Source organism: Lepidochelys kempii, chromosome 17 (genome assembly GCF_965140285.1).
Source record: "Lepidochelys kempii isolate rLepKem1 chromosome 17, rLepKem1.hap1, whole genome shotgun sequence".
Lineage (NCBI taxonomy): Eukaryota > Metazoa > Chordata > Testudines > Cheloniidae > Lepidochelys > Lepidochelys kempii.
In genome coordinates this window covers 7,710,636-7,735,552 of record NC_136396.1, presented here as the reverse complement: position 1 = coordinate 7,735,552, position 24,917 = coordinate 7,710,636, and the positions used below count along the sequence as shown (strand labels likewise).

The 24,917-nt window shown below is 46.7% G+C and overlaps 1 protein-coding gene across 4 annotated transcripts in view; it reads right to left on the bottom strand.

Annotated features, from left to right (window-relative positions):
* The window catches only part of AATF (apoptosis antagonizing transcription factor), an 83,899-nt gene extending 62,969 nt beyond the window's left edge, over window positions 1-20,930 (bottom strand). For 3 of the 4 annotated variants that reach the window (XM_073316094.2, XM_073316097.2, XM_073316096.2), the window contains exons 1-4: window positions 14,882-14,993; window positions 13,220-13,411; window positions 11,446-11,850; window positions 9,913-10,050 (exon numbers count right to left, since the gene is read on the bottom strand). In XM_073316094.2, coding sequence (XP_073172195.1) covers window positions 9,913-10,050; window positions 11,446-11,850; window positions 13,220-13,411; window positions 14,882-14,978 — 832 coding nt within the window. In that variant the 5' untranslated portion in view covers window positions 14,979-14,993. Of the gene's footprint in view, window positions 1-9,912; window positions 10,051-11,445; window positions 11,851-13,219; window positions 13,412-14,881; window positions 14,994-20,801 lie in introns of those variants that run through there. The other variant, XM_073316095.2, reaches the window with a different exon arrangement.
* Window positions 20,931-24,917: the final 3,987 nt, after the last annotated feature.

Genomic DNA, 24,917 nt, shown 5'->3' with positions numbered 1-24,917 from the left:
CAGTCTTCCTTTGAGTTTACGTGCTCAGTCTATACACATATATTCAAAAATAACTGCACTGAGAAAAGCCTAGTGGGAGAAGATGAAACTCGTTTGGTATTCTGGAGATCACAATTCATTCGTAACCGGGATGACCTGCCCTCCTGCATCATCTGATGCATAATAATGGCGACAAATCGAAAGATGTCTTCCTTTGCCAAAAAGAGATGACGTATTCAAGAATATATATGCAGAAGATCACAATCATACCACCTCAGGCTGTGATCTTGACAGGTACCAGTTTAACAAAGTCAGCACCCAAAGAGGTGACATCCAATGAAAACCCAGGTAAAACAAATGCTGTTCCCCAGCATGTGCCTAGGGGGCACCGTGTCATTGGATGCGCTGTGCTGCAGAACAGATGTAGGTCAGAAGCCACGAGATTAAGATCCCATAGTCATTTCTCACAAGAGCGGTTAACCCCTCTAAAATAGCCAGATCCCAATTCAGGCAATTAACGTAAACTCTGCTGTAGCCTCAAGTGAGTGAGTTATCCTTCATTTCCCAACTCCACACTAAAAGCGGCTACATTTCCACCCCAGAGATGGCTGCATTTCCATGATGGGCAAAGCGATCAGACTGCAAAGCACTTTTTCGGGAAGAAAGGTCAATTCTTCTTTGCATATCATGGACTGCATCACAGACCCAGATTTGGGCAGTTCCTGGCAAGCCCTAAGAAGTTTTATAACACACCCTTTTAGCTCTACTTTTCAATAAAATGTAATGAAATAGCAACCGTTGGCTGCTGTACCTGAGACACGTAACACCTTAAGGAGATTAACTAATCAATGTGAAGTATAGGTTAACCTGTAACTACTGACTTTGGATTTAAGGAAGGGACTACAATAAGCTTAGGAGAACAGACGTTCCCTTCCCACATAGTTTATCTGCAGCTCACATTCTCTCCCCCTCTTCAGGCAAAATCCATCTCCAAGCGGAGGGCTAGCACAAGGTCTACTGTACCATTTAAGTCCTATTTTGAGCACGAAGGCCTGGTCTGCACTGCAAAGTTTTGCCAACATAACTATGTCAGCTATGAGTGGAGGGGGGGATCCCACCCCCTCACTGACAAAGCTATGCTGACAAAAGCTTCGGTGTAGATACAACCACGCTGACAGAAGAGCATGCCTATCAATTTACCTAATGGTCAGGGAGATAGTGTAGCTATGCCAGCAAAACTCCTTCCGTTCGCCTACATTGCATCTCCACTAGGGGGCTCTGCCAAGCCTAGCTCTACTGTAGACATGGCCTTGGATGGGGCGTGCACGTGTGTGGGCCCCCTGCACTCTTTAAGACGACATTCACTGAACAAGGACAGCCGGCTCTAAGAACTCGTCTCCTGACATCAAGCGCAATCTCATGCTTCAGGGTTTAAGCTGCATCACCACAGGAGCTAGGAAGGAATTCACCCTCCATAGTACTGCACAATTAGCAAGGAGCATTAATTTGGGAAGGTGGAAAAGGAACGGTTCTTCAGCATCAGATATACTGGCCATTGCCAGAGGCAGGACGTCAGATGTGGAAGCCTTCTTTGTTCTCTGCTATAGGCACACAGAGATGGTGGCTACTATTAGTTTAGGGAAAAAGGTCCTTGCATCAATGAGTTCCCATGAGAACCATCAACACTCCTTCCCAAGGGACCATTCTAAGAGGGCATTATGAAAATGCTAGCAAGGCTTTCCTTTTGTTAACACGCTTTCCTTGGACACACAAACTTCACATGGCATATCAGGGCAATTTCCCTTTAATCTCAGAGCCACTAGGAATATCATGGGACGTATAATTTTAGATCAACACCCCAGATGTGAGGAAAATAAAATCGGTGTGATTTTACAGCACACAAATTGATGCTGAAGTACTCCATTGTGAGATAGGGGAGGAGAGGGGAACATACTTTTGCACTCTATTGTGAGATAGGGGAGGAGAGGGGAACATACTTTTCCAGCAGAATTTAAAATACAGAATTCATCTTGTGCCTACAGAAAAGAAGAGTCTCTTTCTTTCCCTCTGATCAAAGACCAGTGGTTCTCAACCAGGGGTACACGTACCCCTGGGGGTATGCAGAGGTTTTCCAGAGGGTCCATCAACTCATCTAGATAGTTGCCTAGTTTTACAACAGGCTACATGAAAAGCACTAGCAAAGTCAACACAAACTAAAATTTCATACAGACAATGACTTGTTTATATTGCTCTAGATACTATATCAGTGTTGCTCAACCTGGGGGTTGCAATTTATTTTATAATTATATGGTAAAAATGAGAAAGTCAGCAATTTTTCAGTAATAGTGTGCTGTGACACTTTTGTATTTTTATGTCTGATTCTGTAAGCAAGTAGTTTTTAACTGAGCTGAAACTTGGGGTTCGCAAGACAAATCAGCCTCCTGAAAGGGGTACAGTAGTCTGGAAAGGTTGAGAGCCACTGCTCTGGACCACTGTGTAGCAAAGCGTACTGTCCTGAAAACATTGGTGTTGCTCCACTCAAGTACTTTCATCTTGGGTAGGTATGAGATAATGGACCTGAAAGCATGAATGACAAATGCATTTGATAAAAATGTTCAGGGTTTTATTTTGTTACTGAACATGAGACTTTGCCAAACTTCTCCATAGCCCCATAAAACATAAACAATACTTAGAATGTGTCACCCCCACCAGGGGTCCCTCACTTAATGAAGACTAAGGGCCTGTCTTCACGTAAAGCGTTGCATCGGTGCAGCAGTCTTTAGTGAAGACGCCACTATTCTGACAGAAGAGCTTCTCCCATCGGTGTAATTAATCCATCTCTAGGAGAGGTGGTAGCTACATTGGGGATATAGCGCTGCCTACACCAGGGGCTAAGTTACTATAACTACGTCGCTCAGGGGTGTGGATTTTTCACACCCCGGAGCAACGTAGTAATATTGATAAAAGTCTGTAGACCAGACTTGGCCTTAGACCCCATGCTCAAGAGCACCAAGGAAACTAAAATGAAGAAAATATTAGACCTAAGTGGAGAAAACATTGGACTTTGGTTCTGCCTCTTGCCCAAGTCTGATATTTTCTCCATTTCTTTTCACCAGTCCACTGATTCTTCTCTTGAGCTTAGGATGTTGAAAGAAGCAACATGGAATTCCAGTAGCTCTTCATAATCTATTGACAGGTGGAACCACAGGACAGGAACAAAAATTATTACTTTTATATAGGTTTTATGGAATTATTGACAAGTCTTAAAAAGTTAAGATGAAAATAGATATCCCATTCTTTAAAGTCTCGTCATTTCCATTAACAGCTCGCTTTTTGCAATAACTCAGCTTTGATTTTTACCATTCTTTTAGGTCCAGATCCCTCCAACTACTAGTTAGGAGATTAATTTGTGCTGTTTAAAAGCTGGGATTCCCAGCTCTTTTCCAACAGCATAAAGTATTGGTTTCTAGCTCTACCAGTTTTGGAAATATCATCCATTTTTGAACTATACATAACAGGTTCACACTGAAGTGGGAGGGGGTTAAGGGAAAGCAGGATGTTAATTGGAACAGTGAGATATTGCAACCTATCAGGGCTATAAAACAGTGCTGAGAGGCACAGCTATCCAAGGGCATAGAGAGCATTGGATTCTAGTCCTTGTGGATTAAGAGAGATCATGTTTTGAAGCCCTCATCGGGCACTCACACTAGCTGTACTTTTCTGGCACCAAATCAAGAGATAACATAAGACAACCCAGTCACTGGAACTGTTTCATTTCTGACCCCTGAATACTGCCATCACCCTCTTACTTTGACAATTCCTTGCCCTTTGGGCAATTACGCATTCTTGTTGAACTGCCAATGAGAACTAACTCTTCCCAAAAAAGAAAAACAAAACACACAAGATCATTAATTGCAAGTGTGCAATCTACGTGGAGACACAGCACAGAAACTTGCACCCTGCACTCCTTTTCTATGTAAATAATGCAGGGATCCTGCAGGAACTTGCCAAGGATTGGAATTTTTAATTAATGGGTCTCTTTAATGTGCAAATCAGCAGCAGACTGCAAGTTCTGACTTGCATTGATTATGAAAAACATTAATTGAACGTGCAAGACCCTAAACACGGGCAGCATCTCATGTCCTGGACTAGACTGGAAGATATGGTGCAAGAGAATACAAATCTATCTTGTGGAAACAGACCACTCCAGGCAAGAGTACCTTAGAAATTTTAGCTGTGGGAGTTTCTGTGTAGAGAGCATTAAACATTTACACTATATTCACAGAGCAACCACTGTAATTGCGGTGGCATTAAAAGACCACTAAGACTTTCTCCCTGGAAGTGAAGCAGGAATAAACATGAGCTCCATTACCATGAGCTTGTCCCCAATTTATATGTAAAAAAGGGAAAAAACCTGCAGCATAATTAAGGATATTTTTAAAACGAAATAAAAAGTAAGACAGTGCACACAAAGCAAGGCTGTCTCTTTAAACAGAAATTCATCCTATATAAATTATGGCCATAAACTTTTCCTGCAGTGCAGCCTAATTAATTCTTGTTCTATACACAAAGGGAAATGCTGGGTGACAAATGGGTGTGAAGCTTGAAAGCTGCCAGGTCTGCAAAACATTTTCTACTTCAATTTATAAGCAATTTTGCAGTAAATCATCCACCAGAAACTGAGATCGCAGGCATCTGAGAATGTCCAAGCCCCGCTAGATTGCTTACCAAAAAAAAAAAAAAAAAGAGTTTAAAAACCTCTCCACTTGCAGTCCTAATTTGGAAACTGCAAGACACTGATATTTTTGCCTTGGATTTGGCTTTAACACCACAAACAAATCTTACAGCTGACACTTTACCACAGGCTCTTTAATACTATTACCCCAAATCCCTAATAGAATTGTACCATCACATTCAGCCATAATGGAGAGAAAGTTGTCTCAAGAGGGATGTGTCATACTGGCGAACGTAGATTATTTATCCATCCAAAATGTTCATTCTTTCTCTGGGCAGAAAGGAGGCATGGAATACTACAAGCAATGGATACACTCAGGAAAAGCTATCACATAAAACATGAATTAAAATATTAAGGGACAGATTTTTCTACAGGCACCTAAAAAAAAAAGTTAGACACTCAACTCCCGTTCACTTTCAATGGCTCGTTGTGTCGTTGGGGGGAGAAAGCTCCTCTGAGTGTCCAATTGGGTAGGATACTAAATAGAGTTTGATATTTTTTTACCCAATCGCTTCAAGCTACTTGAAGCGCCAAACCATTTATTTTTGCTTTTACAAAAAAGGCCACATGTATCTGACTTTAAAAAAAACAGAGTAACAATGGATTTCTTTCACTAATTCGGAGAGAAGGGTGTGTGTGGCTCATCCATCCCTAAGAAGAACATAGTCCAATCCAAAACAGTGTTGTTTTGACTATCATTTCGATGCCATTTTCTGCATCCAAAATCTTGGCTCTTAAGACTGGAGTGTCCGGCTGGGATGACAGAATGCAATAATATTAATACCTAGTATTTACAAAGTTCTTTCCCACCTTCAAATGGCCATTGACTACTTTAATCCTCAAAACACCCGTATGTAAAAATTCTTATAGATTCTTCTGGTTGGGGAAACAAGGAGAGGTTAAGTGACCTACCCAAGGCTACATCATGAATCAGTGGCAGCGTTGAGGTGAGAAGTCAGAACTCCACAGCCTTACACCCAGCCCACTAGACCAATTTAAAAAAGAATAAAAGGCTTGTTCACATAGAAGCCATTTTTGCTTCTATTCCAACGTTAAACCCTTTGATTAGCTCATAATTGGGACTTTTATTAGACCCTGATTTATACTAAAATAAGCTAGCTGTCATAAATGAAATTAGGCCCATTCTGCATCAACTCAAGAGGCAGTTTTTTATAATCACAGTGGGCAATGTCTTTTGAATTTCACCAGGTGTTGTCTACCGGCTTGAAAGGTCACATCCAAATTACCACAAACACAAAAGCTCCATAAGCAAGAATGTAATACAGTTCAGAGGTTGCCCACATGATGAAGCTCTGGCTTTATTGACGAGTCGCAAATCAGATGTACAGAACGAGAGCTCTGATTCATTCTCACAATGCCCAACACAGCAAAGTGATGGGGAGATGGCTCTTTACTGTTTAACACCACAGATCACATCTTTTTGTGAAATCCTTTGGGATTCAAAGGCTCACTCAATCATTAAAGCAGAAGCCACAGTTCTTACTGGAGAACCTTGTAGCAACAACCACAAGTCAAAAGCCACCTTGCAAACAAAAAAAGATATACATGTTGTGTATGGATATTACAGCTAACGTGGGCTTAGATGGCTTGATAACTCTGCAAAGCCATTGGCTTTCACTCTCCAGAGCTTCAAAAGCCAAACCCTTCTAGTGAACAAGAATTTGAAGCACAAGAACACTTACATTTTAGAAGTATGACACATTGGACCAACCTCACAAAAGACATAATAATTAAGTAACTTCTCGAACCATGCTAATCCACAGGGATTTTACTGTAGTAGTTAGAGATGAGAAAGACCATTGCATCACACTATCCATCCCCATAAAAGGGCAGGATATAGGCTGATGACAAGGGACGTATCAGGTATTAAACTGACATTACAAGAGCGATTGCTGGGTACAGCTTGTGTGTCAGTGAGCTACATATGTCAACTGCTTAGAAATCAACCAAGATGAAAAGCCACTAATATTATTTAGTACCAACTTTGCCGCTCTGGCCAGTTAGAAGATGTAGGCCACAAACAGAGCAAGTTTGTTTTACACGTCCTAAATTAAAAATTGGCAAAAGCACCTTTGCACAGTCGTGACAACATCAGCAAGACACAGGCCAACACTGTGCACCTCATTTTAAAAAGAAAAAATGGAATGTTTGCATTGTAAAATATCCTATGTTCATTGCAAATTACATTAAGAGAAATGGAATTTAATCTTTGTCCTTTAAAAGAACAATATTAGAAAACACTAAACAAGAGATGATTTAATGAGAAAGTTCCTGAACTCAATATTGTTAAAAATCAATTACATGGCACCATAAATTCATACAGTGCTTTACTAACATAGATCAAGTTCCCTGCCCTGAAGAGATTAACGGATAAACATGACATGACCTCGGCCATAGATGCTTTAACAAGCAAAAATACCAAATACTGGATCCCTTGACAATGCACCAGGTTTACCTATTTGATAGACCCTAGAGATGAAAAAGATCTACGAGATTATCCAGTCCATCCCCTTAGAACCAGTGCAGAATTGTTCCCCACAATACATTCTCAGGCTACCTTTCAGAGGCCCCGGTGATGGAGTTTCTAGTACTTCCCATAAAAGACCATTCCACAATCTAATAAAGCTAGGAACTGCCAGACTGGATCAGAGCTGTGGTCCATCTATTTCAGTCCTGTCCCCAACAGCAGCCAGCAGTAGGTGCTTCAGAAGAAGGTGCACAAAACCACACAGTAACCAGATCGGGGTCTCATTCTAGTAGTTAGAGATTGTCTTTAGCCATGAGGCATAAGATTTTCTATCACTTACACACTTTGTTAGTATTACCTCGTTAACCATATTGGCGCCCAATCCCTCTTTGAGCCTTATTACGTTTTTAACCCCAATAGCACCCTTGTTACAAAGCATTTCTTGAGAGTCAATCTAAATTTTCCCTTTGCTAATATCTTCCCATTAGCCCAAGCTATATTCCCTGGCAGCACCCAAGTCCTCTCTTTTCTTGGTGTTTTCACACATTAAATACAGCACAAAAGTGAATGTAAGACATCAGGAATGTAAATCTACAGTATTGCAACCCCTCCTAGCCAGATTATGAAAAAGGGGTGAGAGAAGAGAGAGAAATCACAAAGCAGTTATTAAACAGTGGATTTTCTTTTAACATTCCCGGACAACTAAAAAATTAACATCTCCCCTATACTGGACTTATACTATATTATATTCCATGTGCTTGGATGTATTTTGCTTATGGGAAATATCAAAATGTCAACCTTTGTTTCTGTTAAAGGTCTTTAATGATATTGCATTTTAGACCTGTAATGAAACATAGTGCTTGCTGCAGTTTGTAATGCATCTCATTAAATACATTAATAACATGCATTTCACTGAAAGGTCAGCTTAGTATTATTGGGAGTTTGCCTCCCCCCACACACACACTTCAATCACTTCACTTAAAGCAGCAGAGCTAACTTGGAAATATAGAGTTCCTCACCTGCTACGAGTAGAGATGTGATGAGGAGCTAATTTGTTCAGATCTGGATTAGGTTTAAGATGGGCTATTAGGTTCGGTCAAAGGCCAACTCAGGGTCAGGATTTAGGCTCAGATTTGACGGTGCCAAAAAGTTCATGAACCAGATTCTGCCACTTTAAGCCAAAACCTCACAGGGTTCTCACATCATTACAGCCGCACAGTCAACTGAACACGAAAATAGGCACCTTTCAAGATTAGACTAGACACAGGACCAGTACCAAAGGGCTGGCTGGGATCTGCAGAAGTGGAGATATAAAGGTACTGCTTTATAATTGGGTGTTTTCTTTGATGAACTGTAAGGGTCTAGAAGCCGGAAAATATCCAGAACCAGGGTGTTGAGAAGAAAGAATTTTGAGCTAAAGAAACAACTTTCTCAGTGAGTTTTTAAATGACTCGGTGCACACATCATCATCATTTAAAGTTCCAGAAGAATATTCTACTGTGTCTGCACTTCATTATTTTTGCCAACATTTTGATCACTAGGACATAAAAATACTGCAGAAACCCACTCTCCTTTCTTGTACTGAACAATTGAACAGGTTTGATGATTTTTTATTTCATTTACTAATTAGGAAACAAAAGTCTGATCCAAATCCCACGGAAGTCAATGGAAATGAGTTCTGAGTGCATAGTGTTTACTAGGTGCGTTTTGCGCATTATATTTGCCATCTCTTAGAGAACCCACTGTAGGCCTTACCTGACCAGTATCATTAACAGTACTACTGTTTTGTTGTTGTGGGGTTTTTTTTGTTTGTTAAATAGATGAATCAGTCTCCTAACTGAATGGACACTTACTGTCCAGTTGGACAGCAGGCACCTGGCAACACAGACTTTCTCTTTGAGATCTTACCCCGTGTGCAGCATTAAACTAGGGTATAGAGAGTCTCATGGTTTGGTGACCCTCTGCCTCTCAGCATGCTGCAGTGCTGCCTAGGGACTCAAAACAGAAAGAGGAATCAACCCATTTTCCGAGGGTACCCTATGCTGAGGACGGATCACACAGAACGCAGCAGACCGGCAATACACCGAACTGATAACCAATCACTTCTGATGTTCAACAAGAAAAAAACAATTCATTCAGACTCCAGGACCACACCGAACTCTGGTGGGAACGCACTGGAGTCAGTGTGGCCACAAGCTCAGCTGAGGCGTCGTGGTGCTAAGATAGGACAAGTAGCCACCACCAGAACCGAACTTGGCCCAATACATATGGATAAGGGCACAGATTTACTTAGCCTGGGAGCTCTTTGAGGCAGGGACTGCCTTTGTTCTGTGCTTGTGCAGCACCCCTGGTCCGTAACAAGGGCTCCTAGGGGCTACCACCACACAAATAAATAACAATAAAACATACGATTTACATGACAGGTGTCTGTATCTCCACGGTCCTTCCCCTCGCACATCAGTGTCCTGCCATTCAGCCAAAGTAGACTTGGATGGGACCGTCACCTGAGCCTGTTAAACCTGATCCCTAATTACAGTAACCACAAGGGTTCCTATCACAAGGCACAAATCCCTGTCTCAGAGGCTGAAGACATTGGCTCCACAGCCACTCCCAGCCTCTGCCAGCCCGCAACTGAGTACAGAACCTGGGTCTCCCTGAGAGCAGGGTCTGTATTTCTGACACTAAAGCAGGCAGAGTTAAAACTACTTACTGTTCTTGAGTGCGCTGGCAAACTCTCGCCCACCTTCCTTTTTAAATGCCGGGAACGTATCTGGCTGTGGAAGCTGGTTGGCCGTCAGGAGCGCTTTCTGCAGTTTGATTCTCCCTTCTAACAGCTGGTCCCACAGGGCTTTAAAACACAGTGGAAACAAAAAATGAATTTCATATTCCAAAGCATTTATTCACTCACTTTCCTGTGACCCCTGCCTCCCAAAGACTCTGAACCAGAAAGCATCAGCCACTTCTCTTTGCTCTCCTTCCCCAGCAGCACTTTCCTTTTGCAACAACACTTTGCAAACGGAGACTCATTATTTAATGGGACAACTAGATAGTAGTTGCCTAAAAGCTTCTCGAGGCTTCTGTTAAAATTCACAAGAGAAATTCAAATCGTAGAACTGCCAAAGCAAAGGTGCACACAGCTCCACTGTTTGACACAACAAATGCCAAACAGCAAGGAATGGCACGCGTCACCAATTCAGCTGGCACACAGTAGATCATGCCACGCAGAGCAAAATCTGGACTGCAGGGAAGATGGGTCCAGTGATGGGGGCAGGGGATTAACTGAAGAATCCCCACAAGGTGGGAGCAAACAGTCACCATGTCATGGTTAACACCTGCACTGATGGGTTGTCATCACCAACCTAGAAGCTTCTGGGTTAGCAAAGACAACTAGTCATACAGGCTAACGAAGGACCACCGAGAGAAAATATTTAATCATCATGTACATCAACTTTAGAAAAAACTCCTCCTAAAGGAAGTGAGGAGGATGTTTAGTTTCCATTGTAATCCATAATTATATCCCCATTAAACCCAAAATCTTCACTCTGGAGAATGGAGCTCACAAGGGCATAGAAAACTGGCACCTCCTCCCCAGCCAACACACTGGGATGGATTACTAAAGCAACTGGGGTCCAGGGCCCACTGGGGGGCCGCAAGCAGGTTTCAGGGGGTCCGCTGAGCAGGGCCAGCATTAGATTTGCGGGGGCCCAGGGCAGAAAGCCAAAGCCTGGGGCTGAAGCTGAAGCCTGAGCAACTTAGTTTCATGGGGCCCCGGGCAATTGCCCTGCTTGCTATCCCCTAACGCTAGCCCTGGCTTTTACATGCAGAAAAACAGCTTTTGTGGCACAGATGGGCAATGGAATTTTTACAGCATGTTGGAGGGGCCTCAGAAAGGAAAAGGTTAAGAACCCCTGTACTCAAGCACACCAAAACACAGACTAGTGTCTGAGTCCCTGAGCAACACATACAGTGCAGTAAGTCCTTGTTTACATTGGTATCATAACAATGCTCAGCACTGGCTCAGTTAAACCAATTACTGACAAAGTACTAGTTTAATTCTGCAGCACAGACCAGGCCACAGTCTATGGAGCACAGCTGGTAGGACACTTGCTGTAAACTCCTAAAACTACTCCAGTGCGTGCTGCAACATGCAAATGGCTTAAAACAGGTCTTAGCACAGTTCATTTCTGTAGCATAGACAAGGCGTAAGACTCATCAAAATACAAAGCAAATTCCATGTACAAACCTATTTGGTTTTTCACAGCTTTTCCTTTTTCTACTTCTTCAGACACTTTTTCTTTAGAGAAGGTCACCACCCCCCCATCATCATCGCTCTTTTTGGCATCTGCCGCGTCCTCCTCACTTGCATCCCCAGATTCTTCTTCATTGCTCTCTTTTTCTTCATCCTCCTCTTCACTGCTCCCCACATCATCCATCCCTTCCATAAATTTCTCAAAGTCACGGATGTTCTGGAAACTAAACTTCGGTGTTTGGAGCTCGGCAGATGTTTCTCTCCCCTCCTCTGGGTCGCTTCCCAAGTCACCCTGAGCACTGCTGCGCTCATCGTCCTGATCAGCTGTAGCATCTAGAATGTCCTCATCCAATTCTTCCTCCAGATCTCCAATGTCAAGGTCTCTCTCAGACGACGTTTCTTCATCCGATAATTAGAAAAGGGGATATTTCAACAAAGTTATTTAATCACAAAGTATGACTGCAACTCTGTAATATCCATTATCAGTAAGGCTGCAAATCTTTCACAGGGGTCACAGAAGTCATGGATTCTGTGACTTTCCGGGACCTCTGGGACTTCCGCAGCTGCAATGGCTGATGTGGCTCACCCCACGGCCACCCGAGCAGCAGGGGCAGTCCTGGGACCGGCTGCTGCTCCGGCAGCCCCAGCCAGCTGGTCCCAGGCAACTGGCCCCGGGAGCTGCTCTGGAGCAGAGTTCTGGGAGCAGCCATGATGTCACAGGCTGCCCCTGCCCAGAGAAGCAACAGCGGTGGGGGGGCCCCGGCCTGGAGGAGCGGTGGGGCCCCAGGTTTCCCCCTGTCCCAGAGGAGCAGCGGTGGCAGGCCCCTGGCCCAGAGCAGCAGCGGCGGCGGGGCCCCGGGCTGCCCCCAACCCCCAGGAACAGCAGCGTCCGCTGGATCACACCCCCCTGCCCCAGCAAGTAAGATTTAGTTACGGGTATTTTCAGTAAAAGTCACGGTCAGGTCACTGGCCGTGACTTTTTGGTTATTGCCTGTGACCTGTCCGTGACTTTTACTAAAACTACCCGCGACTAAATCACACCCTAAAAAATCAGCATCCAGTTGGTGGTCTGGCCTGGTTTAGATCTCTAGTCCACTAGGGATAATTCTAGGCACAATTTTGCTCCTTCCTTAGGCTAACCAAGAGGCTTATGAGGATACGTTGGCAAACTGAAACCTTAGTTCATGCTTTTCTGCAGTAACAGTCACTCCAACAACAATTATCACATCCATTGATTAGCTGACAGCCTTTCCCATTTAATAATGAAGCAATGGTAAGCAAACCAGGTGCTCATGCTTTGGTACATGTGTCTTTATAATGAGAAATTGTACATAAGCACTAAGCAGCTACAAATTCCCAAGAGCTGACAATTTAAAGATGGCAGCTAGTTCTCCCATGCCACACGGAGTTCACGTCACTTTCCTTGCCAGGTAATTTAACCTGGCTGAACTTTTTGTACCTGAGATTTAGTCACTGTCCTTCCTTCATCCACAGGGAGCAGTTACGGTCCTGGAGGCTTCCCTTTCCCAGGAGCTAATGCATAAGGCTATGATTCAGCACAGCACTTAAGAAGCCACGCTTAACTTTAAGCTCATGAAGTCAATGAGACTTAAACACTGCTGAGCTGGGACTCCTATCACGGTGCCGTGTAAGAGCTTACTTACTGCCTGTAGTTCACAGTTTAGGGTTGGGGGATCAGGAAGCAGTTTACGGGGTGCAGGGGGGGGGGCCGCCGTGGAAAGTCAGGGAAAGAAACAGAATTTCTCACCAAATGCTGCTCCAGGCAGAGACTCTCCCCATCGCTCTTCCTGCAAGGCCTGGCGAGATACAGCTCTCCCGCTGTACCTCTTATCAGCTTCTAAGAGGGAGGCGGAGGCTCGTTTACGTATATTGCCGACGGCAAGGATGTCATCTTCAGTTCCGCCCTCATCGAACTTGTCAATCACCCTAGCAGCAGTGGCTGTGAAGACGAGAGGGGGGTTAATAGTGCAGGGTTTCAAACTAAGAGCAGAACTCAGACTTGCGAGACAGGAGAGCGATTCTATCTAGGACTGCCAGAAAGCAGACTGGGCTTAAATAATATCTATATCCTCCTTGGATCCAGGGGACTAGAACTAGGGACCTTGCATTCCGCATACACTGGCCTCTAACCCATGAGCTAAAGGACAAGTCATATTAGGAGTTGTATAGAACTGAGCTGTTCACAGGTCGGTGACACACACAGCCGACAAGTTTCATTTCTGGAATCAAACCTCATCAATACCTATCTGGCTCTGTCCACCCCTGGACGGGCTTCTCCTAGGTTCACCAAAAGGGTCGTAAACCTCTTCGGGGACCAAAGCCAAGCTTTAGGTGCTTCAAAAAAACCTGGTCAGATTCATCCAATTTTGGAAAGAGCATATTAACACAGATCGACTTCTATCCTCTGGAGGCCAGCTTCTAAAGGCCAACCAGTTACATACCCTGAACGCAAGTCTGATCCCACCCAGCAGAGAAGAGTGAGGCAGTATATTCAGACCAGGTTACAACAGTTTGGGTCATCAACAAGGAGTAGAAATTGTTCCAAAGGCATCTATGTTTCAAAAAGGAAATCACTAAGACTTTTCTATGGTTTAAAGCTCCTATTCCCCCTTCCAGCACCATCAAAATCTTGGGAAGAACATGGCTGAAAGTTTTATAAATTGACTAACTCCAAACGTGCCTCCAATTATAATCTAGGTTTCTCCTGAACAATTTTGGTTTGGTTCTATAGGTCAGTGAAGTGCAGCACTTTTAACTAGAGCAAAGTATCCTGTCACTCCAAGAGGCTCTCCATATGTTCATTATCAAACACCAAAATAATTTTATCTAGTTCATTTTGTTACATGAACACTGGCCTATATTCACCCCCTTGTCCATATTAGACAGACCACATTAGGCACCGCATAGAATATGTCTGCTCAGTCCCACTTTGGGGGGTCCCTGAATAATAGGGTCCTCCTGAGAAGTCTGACCAACTGGCTAGAAGATTCAGCAAAGCTGGAGGGGTTTCATTCTGCGCTTGCAAATGAAAAAACAACCACCCGTAACTCGGATGCCCTCTGGGCTCTTGATAAATTTATAAGACACTGAAATAACTAAATGCTGTAATTGTCTAAATATAGAAAACAACTTTATTACAATGACTGTTCTCTTTTCCCCATCTCCATTCTTCAGAAACGGGGAAATGGTTTATTCCAGCAAACGTGGATCATTATTTAACAGGTTCTCTTCTCTATTTTCATTCATGCGCAAGGCACCCTCTGCAAAATTATAGGGTTAGGATTGTTCAGCCAATTGAGTGATCTGATTGGCTGAACATCGCTAAGTGCTTTTTTAATGTGTGTTTGAGAATGTTAATGCCCCATTTATGTAAACTATTTACTTAAGGGGAGAGAAGAAAACAACTCACAGGGAATAAAATGTCTTATTCTCAAGCAGGCACTGAACTGCAAAATGGTGAAAGGGAAATCAGGAGCTTCCCATAACCCGCTTGGCTGGAAAGTCATTGTTCTATAGAAAACATAAGGAAAGCAAGTTCTGCAAGCTTCTCATTTAGGTCACTACCACTGAGGTGGGGAAAACATAGATCATGCAGGGGTGTGAAAAAAACACCCCCCTGAGCAACATAAGTTTTGCCAGCATAAGTAAAGGTGTGCACAACGCTATGTGGACAGGAGAGCTGCTACCACCGCTTGCTGCGGGTGGCTAATTATGTTGATGGGAGAGCACTTTCCCATTGGCACAGAGCTGCTACACAGGAGACCTCGCAGTGGTACAGCTGTGCAGCTGTAAGGGTCTCTAATGTAGACGTAGCCATAGTATAGAAATTCACACTAGCACACAGCTCCTCAAACGCCTCAAGACACACTTTGCAATTAAATGAATTTCACCCACATATTGCTCACAATGGAGACCAACGCACAGTATATGCAACGCAACAGGTTACATAACTTGCTGGTTGATATCTTTAAAGCAGGCATTATGTATTGACTATGTAAAGCAAGTCAGACATTTCTGCAAAAATGAGGGCCACCTTGTCAAGTGACCAGGAACCCGATGGCTGCATCTAAGTCACATTTAAGAATCCAGATTATTAACTATTTCTGTTACAGTAGCATTTAGAAGCTCCATCTAAGAGGGGGTTCCCATTGTGCTAAGTGCTGTGCAGACACATAGCAAGAGTCTCCACCCTGACTGAGCAGCCTGCATAAACAGACAAGACAGAAGAGGGGTGGGAGACCCCAGGCTGGGGACCCATGATTTGCTCACAGGTCATACAGTGAGTAGTAGCAGAACCCATGTCTCCCAACTCCCAGGCCAATTCTCTATCCACTAAGCCATAAATACACAGCCGTCATACTTTTCTGTACTCCTAGTTTCCTTTAAAGATGAAACAAATTGCTTGTTGAATTCATAAGCAACAAAACCTGCAGCTGATCACCTCTGTCATCACCCTGCACTTACAAGAAGAGGGTGAGAGATCCAGCACCAGGGTGGTAGGTGCTTGAGAGGAGAGACTAGATAAATAGAGTGGCTTCAGACTGCCCTGTAGGACTCCATGGGTCACATCCTTGGTTCCCAACCCATGTGCATCTGAGAGCTGCTACTAGACAGACACACACACACAAAAAGGCTCAAAGCCAAAAAATTCTTTAACCTCAAGAAAACGTAACATGTCAACCACGTCTGGTTAATGAGTTCTTGTCTATCTTATGTTCACACACAGTTGTATAGAGTCGAGTTAGCTGACGCAATGCTGACCACCATGACTGCCCAGTCAGTGTAAACCAGGGCAAATTCCGTTCCGTATTGTGACAGCTCACTCAACTCTTCATAATCAAGCCTGAACACAATAAAATTGTGTAATGCAGACAAGCCCTGAAGAAGAGTTCAGTGTCCTTGCTTTGTTAATTTTATTTTATTTTATTTATTTTGGTCCATTGGAGGCACTCTGCACTGGTGTGATGGGATGAATGTGTGAAGTCCAAAGCAGTAAAAAAATGGCAGGTATCGGTCTAAAAACGACAAAGAGGACATTGCCACTACATGTCATGGAAGGAGAAACCAATTTCTAAAAATTTGCAATTCAGCTAGCAAAGGGCTTGATAAAAAAAAATCCACTTGCCAGTGGCCAGGAGAAAACAATGAACAAACAATGAACAATCACATCTAGTATGATAAACAGCAGCCTGGAAAGCTGGTGTGCTCTGACTGCTACTGAACATGCTAGACATGATTGTTACCAGGTAACTTGTCCTCCTTGCTTCCTCCAACCCCTTTAGTTTCTTATATCCACATTACGTGTAACACCGTACGTTCTTCCTGGCAGGGACTTTTTTTTAGAATTAGCATAATGGAACCCTGATCCTTGTTGGAGACCCCTAAATACAAAACAGATAAACAATAACAAATAATTATAACTGCCAGTAACTGCTGTTGAATTTAAGCTTTATTTTAAATAAAAACTACATTTCTATCCCTTCCAGCTCCAGAGGAAACCTTCCAATTGAGAATTAAGTGTGAAGAATCGATGCAGTACCCTTCTTCCCAAGGCCTTGTCTACACTAGAGAGAGTTTGCTGGTAGGCTATACTGGCAAATCCTCCTCAGGGAGACAAAGCAACATCAGCTCCCCAAATGAAATAAGCTAGGCTGGCAAAATGACTTTTCTGCATGTATACCAGGGCGTTTGTTGACTGACATAGCTATTATGTCAGTTAAGGGAGGCATTTTTCCACACTCCTAACTGACAGTTATGCCGGCAAAACTTTTAAGCGTAGAGCAGGTCTAAGTGCGCCGACAGGGCATCTACAGCGACACACATTTTCACAGTTAGCAAAACGAAATTAACAAGGCCTCTGGTCAGTGTTGCTGCTTATATACAGAAGGCTGTGAGCATTTAATTGCCCTACTTCTTGGTAAAAGCGACAGCAGAAGCAGACGCTGGGGCTATTCACAGGAGGGAAGGATTCAAAAATGGAGGCTCGGAGAAGAACAGAAGAGAGGACCAACAACATGCAGCCCTGGGATAGGCTGGAGAGACATAGGCCCTTTTAGACAGCATATGGAGCCTTTAAAATCATCAGACACGCCTAGCCAAAGGATAACAGATGGAGCCCCCAGGCACAATCTGGACACAGCACGATGGCAGAAATCAAAGTCCCTCCCTTTTCCCAGCAGGTAAATTGGGGGGCAGTAAATTTTTTACCGTTGCCCCAGGACCTCACTGGTACACCTCCCTCGTATCTGTAGCAGCCTTTGGCTGATTGGTTTAATCTGTGAGACATTAGGTGTTCACTACATTTTCTAAGCTCTGAGCCAGCACCCCTTTTGGACCCAATGCAAACAACAGGAGCCCATGATACATTCCCAAGGCCCTGCTTAGTAGGGAATAGTGACTATAGCAATCAATTCATCCCATACCAGTACAGCCAAATTGGCCAAATGTGGGACACATGGAGAGAGAGAGAGAAACTGATGGGCACATGAAAATTATTGGGTCGGGAAGCTTAAAATGCTGGGTCATTAATTTCCCCAACAGTAGTCTCTAAATTTTGTGATAATGCATTTCTGATATGAATTAAAACAACAATACAGTAGTTCACAGCAAACTCATATGCGGGGGGACGGGGTAAATTTTAAGCAGTAAAGAGCGACAGTCCTTGCTGGGATGCTTCAGAGGCATCACTCAACACAATCGCTAGCATAGCAGGAGCAGCGAGATATAGATCCAGCTCCACCCAAATGAGATGATGAAGACCAGCAACTGCCATGCTGCCACCCAGCGCCCCAGTGATTTATATGGGAGACTCCCAAGGACGGGGAAGCCTCACACAGGTGCTGAGCTATGGATGGATCAAGGTAAACCAGCATCGAAATATACTGACCAAGTGATTACGCAGGCCACACGAATGCCCACAGTGGAAACCGGGAAAGCGCACACTCATGGAGGTACAGTACAGCAGACCCTCAGAGTTACGAACACCTTGGGAATGGAGGTTGTTCGTAACTTGGAAAGGTTAGAAACTCTGAACAAAACATTGTGGTGGTTCTTTCAAAAGTTCACAACTGAACATCGACTTCATACAGCTTCGAAACTTTACTATGCAGAAGCAAAATGCTGCTTTCCCTTTATTTTTTAAGTAGCTTAGGTTTAACACAGTACTGTGCTGTATTTGCTTTTTTGTCTCTGCTGCTGCCTGATTGTGGCCTTCCGGTTCCAAATGAGGCGTGTGGTTGGCCGGTCTATTCGTAACTCTGAGGTTCTCCGGTAGGTGCCAAGGGAGGGAGCAGCCCCCAGTCTCTGCCCCAGGGAAGGGAGAGGAGTTGAGGGAAAGAAGGCCCCCGTTTTGGAGCTGGGTAAGGAGAGTGAGTATTAGCCAGGGGTCACTGCCATAGCGGGGAAGGAGAGAGAAGAGGTATTGAGGAAGCGGGGAGCAGACCCCCACTCAATGTTCAGGGAGGAGAGAAGACCTCGGGAGGCGGGGGGGCGAAAAGAGCAGCCCCCAGTGTACCAGGGAGGAATGCACTCGGGGACATATTGGTGGGGTGCGGCCCCCAGTCGCTGCCCGCGGGAGGGGGTGGGGGGGAGCACACAGCATTGGGGGGAAATACTGGTGGGGGGCAGCCTCGTGTCGCTGCCCGGTAGGGACATGCGGCACTGGAAAGTATTGGGGGGCAGCCCCCAGTTGCTGCCTGGGGGTGGGACATGCGGCGCTGGGGAGGGAGTTATCGGGGGCAGCCCCCAGTCACTGCCGGGGGGGGGACACGCGGCGCCGGGGGGAGGTATTGGTGGCAGCCCCCAGTCGCTACCCCGGGGGGGACGCACACACGGCACCGGGGGGAGGTATTGGGGGCAGCCCCCAGTTGCTGCCCAGGAGGGGACACGCGGTGCTGGGGGGGCGTCACGCGGCACTGGGGGTGGGGGTTATCGGGGGCAGCCCCCAGTCGCTGCCCAGGGGGGACGACACGCGGCGCTGGCGGGGGGGTTATCGGGGGCAGCCCCCAGTCGCTGCCCGGGGGGGGACACGCGGCGCTGGGGGGGGTTATCGGGGGCAGCCCCCAGTCGCTGCCCGGGGGGGACGACACGCGGCGCTGGGGGGGGGGGTTATCGGGGGCAGCCCCCAGTCGCTGCCCGGGGGGGGGACACGCGGCGCTGGGGGGGGGTTATCGAGGGCAGCCCCCAGTCGCTGCCCGGGGGGGGGGGGGACACGCGGCGCTGGGGGGGGGTTATCGAGGGCAGCCCCCAGTCGCTGCCCGGGGGGGGGACACGCGGCGCTGGCGGGGGGGGTTATCGGGGGCAGCCCCCAGTCGCTGCCGGGGGGGGGACACGCGGCGCTGGCGGGGGGGTTATCGGGGGCAGCCCCCAGTCGCTACCCGGGGGGGGGGACACGCGGCGCTGGGGGGGGTATCGGGGGCAGCCCCCAGTCGCTGCCCGGGGGGGGGGACACGCGGCGCTGGGGGGGGGTTATCGGGGGCAGCCCCCAGTCGCTGCCCGGGGGGGGGACACGCGGCGCTGGCGGGGGGGGTTATCGGGGGCAGCCCCCAGTCGCTGCCCGGGGGGGCGACACGCGGCGCTGGGGGGGGGGGTTATCGGGGGCAGCCCCCAGTCGCTGCCCGGGGGGGCGACACGCGGCGCTGGGGGGGGGGGGTTATCGGGGGCAGCCCCCAGTCGCTGCCCGGGGGGGCGACACGCGGCGCTGGGGGGGGGTTATCGGGGCAGCCCCCAGTCGCTGCCCGGGGGGGGGGACACGCGGCGCTGGCGGGGGGGTTATCGGGGGCAGCCCCCAGTCGCTGCCCGGGGGGGCGACACGCGGCGCTGGGGGGGGTTATCGAGGGCAGCCCCCAGTCGCTGCCCGGGGGGGGGACACGCGGCGCTGGGGGGGGTTATCGAGGGCAGCCCCCAGTCGCTGCCCGGGGGGGGGGACACGCGGCGCTGGCGGGGGGGTTATCGGGGGCAGCCCCCAGTCGCTGCCCGGGGGGGCGACACGCGGCGCTGGGGGGGGGTTATCGGGGCAGCCCCCAGTCGCTGCCCGGGGGGGGGACACGCGGCGCTGGCGGGGGGGTTATCGGGGGCAGCCCCCAGTCGCTGCCCGGGGGGGGGACACGCGGCGCTGGCGGGGGGGTTATCGGGGGCAGCCCCCAGTCGCTGCCCGGGGGGGGACACGCGGCGCTGGGGGGGGTATCGGGCGTGCAGGGGGCTCTGTGCGCCGCCGCCGCCGCCTCCTCCTCTCCATGAGGCGCCCACGTGGGGGCCCGGCCGGGCCCGGCGCCGCCGGCCGCTCCCCCGCGCCCCGCCAGGCCCAGGGTCCCCCCCCCGGCGCCCCTCACCTTCCTCCGGGTCGTCCTCGGGGTCGGCCGGGCGGGGCAGGGGGTTGAGCAGCTGCTCCAGCTGCTGCGCCAAGGGCGCCGCCATCTTCCCTGGCCGCCGCGCCGGGGGCTCGGAGCGGGCCGCGCTTCCGGGGGGGGGCGGCTCCGCCGGGCGGGGCGGGGCAAAGGGTCAGCGGGCGGGGGGGTCATTGGGGAGCGGGCGGGGGAGGAGGATGTGGGTTTAAGGAGCGATGGGGGCCATCACTGGGGGGGGCATCAGGAGGGGAGGGGGGGCTACAGGGGGCTGAAAGATGGTGTGGGTATAAGGGGGTATCAGCAGGAGGGGAGGGATCGGTGGTTATAGGGGGGTTGAAGAGGGGGTGGGTGTAAGGGGGGGATGGTGGCGTGTGGGGGTGAGGTGAAAGGCTGTGGGTACAAGTGGGGTGTGGGTATCGGGGGTGTGGGTGTAAGGGGGTATCCGTATAAGGAGAAGTGAGGTGGGGGGTGTTGGTACAAGGGGGTTGGAGGGGGTGAGTATCTAGGGGTATCAGCAGGAGGGGAGGGATCGGTGGTTATAGGGAGGTTGAAGGGGGTGTGGGGGTGAGGTGAAGGGGGGGTGGGTGTAAGGGGGGATGGTTGGGTGTGGGGGTGGGTGTAAGTGGGGATGGTGGGGTGTGGGTATCAGGTGAGGGAAGGGGTGGGTATTGGAGGGGGTGGGTGTAAGAGGGGATGGAGGGGTGTGGGGGTGAAGTGAAGGGGGTGAGGTGAAGGGGTGGGTGTAAGTGGGGATGGTGGGGTGTGGGTATCAGGTGAGGGAAGGGTGGGTATTGGAGGGGGTGGGTGTAAGAGGGGATGGAGGGGTGTGGGGGTGAGGTGAAGGGGTGGGTGTAAGTGGGGATGGTGGGGTGTGGGTATAAGGGGGGATGGAGGGGGTGGGTGTAAGGGGGGGATGGTGGCATGTGGGGGTGAGGTGAAAGACTGTGGGTATAAGGGGGGACGGATGGGGTGTGGGTATCAGGTGAAGTGAAGGGGGGTGGATGTAAGGGGGTATCAGTATAAGGAGAGATGAGGGGGGTGTTGATATAAGGAGGGATGGGGGAGTGGGGCCCAGAGGTATAAGGGGGGGAAGGGTGTAAGGGGAGGGTAAGTGGGTGTGGTGGGGAGGTTATGGGTGGGTATATAAGGGTAGGGAAAAGGGGTTGTGAGGGTGTAAGGAGAGGCTGAGTAGATGGGACTTTTGTACAGATAAGTGGGGTGAGGCAGGGCCTGGTACGTGAGAGGGTATGTTGGGGTGAGGGTAACGAACACGTGACATATAATGGGGGATCAGTGCAAGCATTAACTCAGGGGAGGAGGATATGTGGGTGGAGGTGAAGGAATGTATGATTGTCTAAGCATGTATGTAAACCTATGTAAAGAGTATGTTTTTCTGGTGTTTTCTGTAAACCTTCTTCCCCCCAGCACACACACATTCTCCTTATTTAGGTTATGTATCCCTCACATACATCACTTTTATGAAAAACAAAATCTGTTCTCCAGCTAAATTCCATGGTACCTCTTCCATTTAGGTAAATAGGGTTCTACCTTTTGTGTGTGCAGATGCTTGCACAAATGTGTTCCTGTGCAATGGGCCGGATTCTCATCTTGGGTAAATTCTCAGAGCTCCATTGACTTCAATTTACATTAGCTGAGAATCTGGCCCAGTGTAATTAACACTTCGATGAAGTGGAGAAGGAACTTGCAGCAGCCATTCTTATAAAACCAATTATTTAAAAAAAAATGGTCTTGCTTTTTCCATTTGGAAGTTGAACTCAAGGTCAGTTCCTGTTAATTCAATAATAGTTATGTTATATTGCACTCAATCCTACAACCCTTATTCACACAACAGTCCCATGGAGTGAATTCATCTAAGAGTTGCAGGATAAGGCCCCATGTTTGATATAAACACATTGGCCTTTGACTTCTGAGTTCATGTACCACAGAATATGGTTACTATCTAATAAACAGGAACCACTGTCAAGTTATCATAATTGTACACGAACAGCATAAGCAAACAAAAACTGGGAAGTTCTGAGCAAGTTCTAGCTCTGACTCAGACTTACTGTGTAAGATGGTGCAAGTCACTTAACCTGCCTCTCTCCCTCAGTTCCTCCATCAGTAAAATGGGAATAATGAACCAAAGATAGCCCCAGAGGGGTTATGAGAATTAATTAATATTGGAAGGTGCTCTGATGCTGAGAAGCACTTTATAATAACCCAGCTCTATAAAGAGCTAAGAATTATGATTATGTAAAAGTGCTCATTATTACTGTAAACATTTTAAATAATTAAGGAAATCAACACCACACTTTTTTTATTTTTGTAAAAAAAAAAAGCTGCTTAATATATAGGATCACATAAATTATTTTCTTACTATTTGTATTCCATATTCTAGGGTCATCTTTTGGGTGTTTTTTGTTGTTGTTTTTTAATATATATTCCCTATCTTGCACTGGGGTGTGCACAGGCAGACCCTTACAAAACCTCAAACCAGAATTCCAGATCAGGATCTACACTTCATGTCTATAATGATTCTCCTTAGAACCCAAAATATGAAAAATGTAGAGGGCTGAAATCTGGGTGTCCCCAAATTTAAGTTTATTCACATTCTGTGTTTGGATTCTGTCCCTTACGATGGTAGGTTCAAGTTACAAACGCCGATCCAAAAGCAGATCCACTTCTAGCTAAGAGAAAAATTCAGCATGATTCTCTCTCATCCCCTCCTTCTTCCAATCAACAAAAATTCTCCCCACTGCTTATCTGCTTTTAAATGCTATAAAATTAATCCAGACGTTATTTCTAATTAGAATGCAGAAACGTCTGTGCCAGGCAGCAACCAAGGTGTCATGCGTTTGTTGCTTTACTCCATGATCCAGTATTATTCCCCCTGAAGCAGAAGAGTTCAGTGCAGCCAGTTGTCCTACAGAGGGCAGAGGAATATCATTAATTACCATTTCCTTCAGCAGCCTAGGCAGCTTATTGCTCAGCTATCAACTTCCAATGAGACTTTGGAGAACCCTGTAAAACACCATTATGAGGAAAGACTAAAAATCCCCAAATCCTACGTTACTGGGACAAGCTCTCAAAATAGTTCCCAGAAAGACTCCCTGTAAAGTATTGTGATATATACAAAGAACAGCATACAAAATTAAAATTGTATAATATTTGTATTACATATATAACCTTTCATTCTAATGCCCATGTTTATTATATATGAAACCCCTGGATTTTACACAACGTAGGGTTTAAATGCTTTTTTCAGCTTTGAGGACGGAATAGAAAAACATAAGGATGCAAATTTTGTTTTGTAAATTACATTTTGAGGCTATGAAAAGATGGCTATAAAACGCTACATTGTATATTTCTTGTATTTGCTTTTGCTGCAATACACAATTAAGGTTCCTTCCCTTATTTGTTCTTAAAGCCTGATATTATAAAACTGTGGACACAGACAGTGTCTCCTGTGGCTGCTTGTTCTGGATTTTTATTATTATTATTATTATTATTAGGTTTAACAGGCATTTTGGTTCTAGAATACAAGCCTATATTATTAAAGTAAGGGAGGAGCATGCATATATTTAATATAAAGAAATAACAAATATGTATATAATTTATCAAAAATTAAATAGCAGAAATAGGTACTTGTGTGTGTGTGTGTATACACACACACACACACTCAGCCATCCAGGGGTCTACTGCCAATATACCATACATAATTACATTTCCAAACCCCCAAATAGTACCAATGGTAGGATGGGTGTTCGCTGCCCTAACCTCACAAATACAAAATACTCATATCTGAAAAGGGGGCTTTTAGGGATGGTTACACAAAATGCTCCCAATCTATCATTTTACCCATGGTGAATGCACCATAAGCCAAATTCTGTTTGATTTACTCTAGTCCTATTGGGTGAAATCCTCGCCCCACTGAAGTCACTGGGGTTTTTGTCATTGACTTCAATGGGGCAGGATTTCACCCATTGAGATTAATAGGCCTGTTGTTCTGCATAAAGTCCCTTTTGATCCAACAAGGCATTTAAGATCATGTACAACTTCACACATATGAGTAATCCTATTGAAGCCAACAGGCCTAATTCT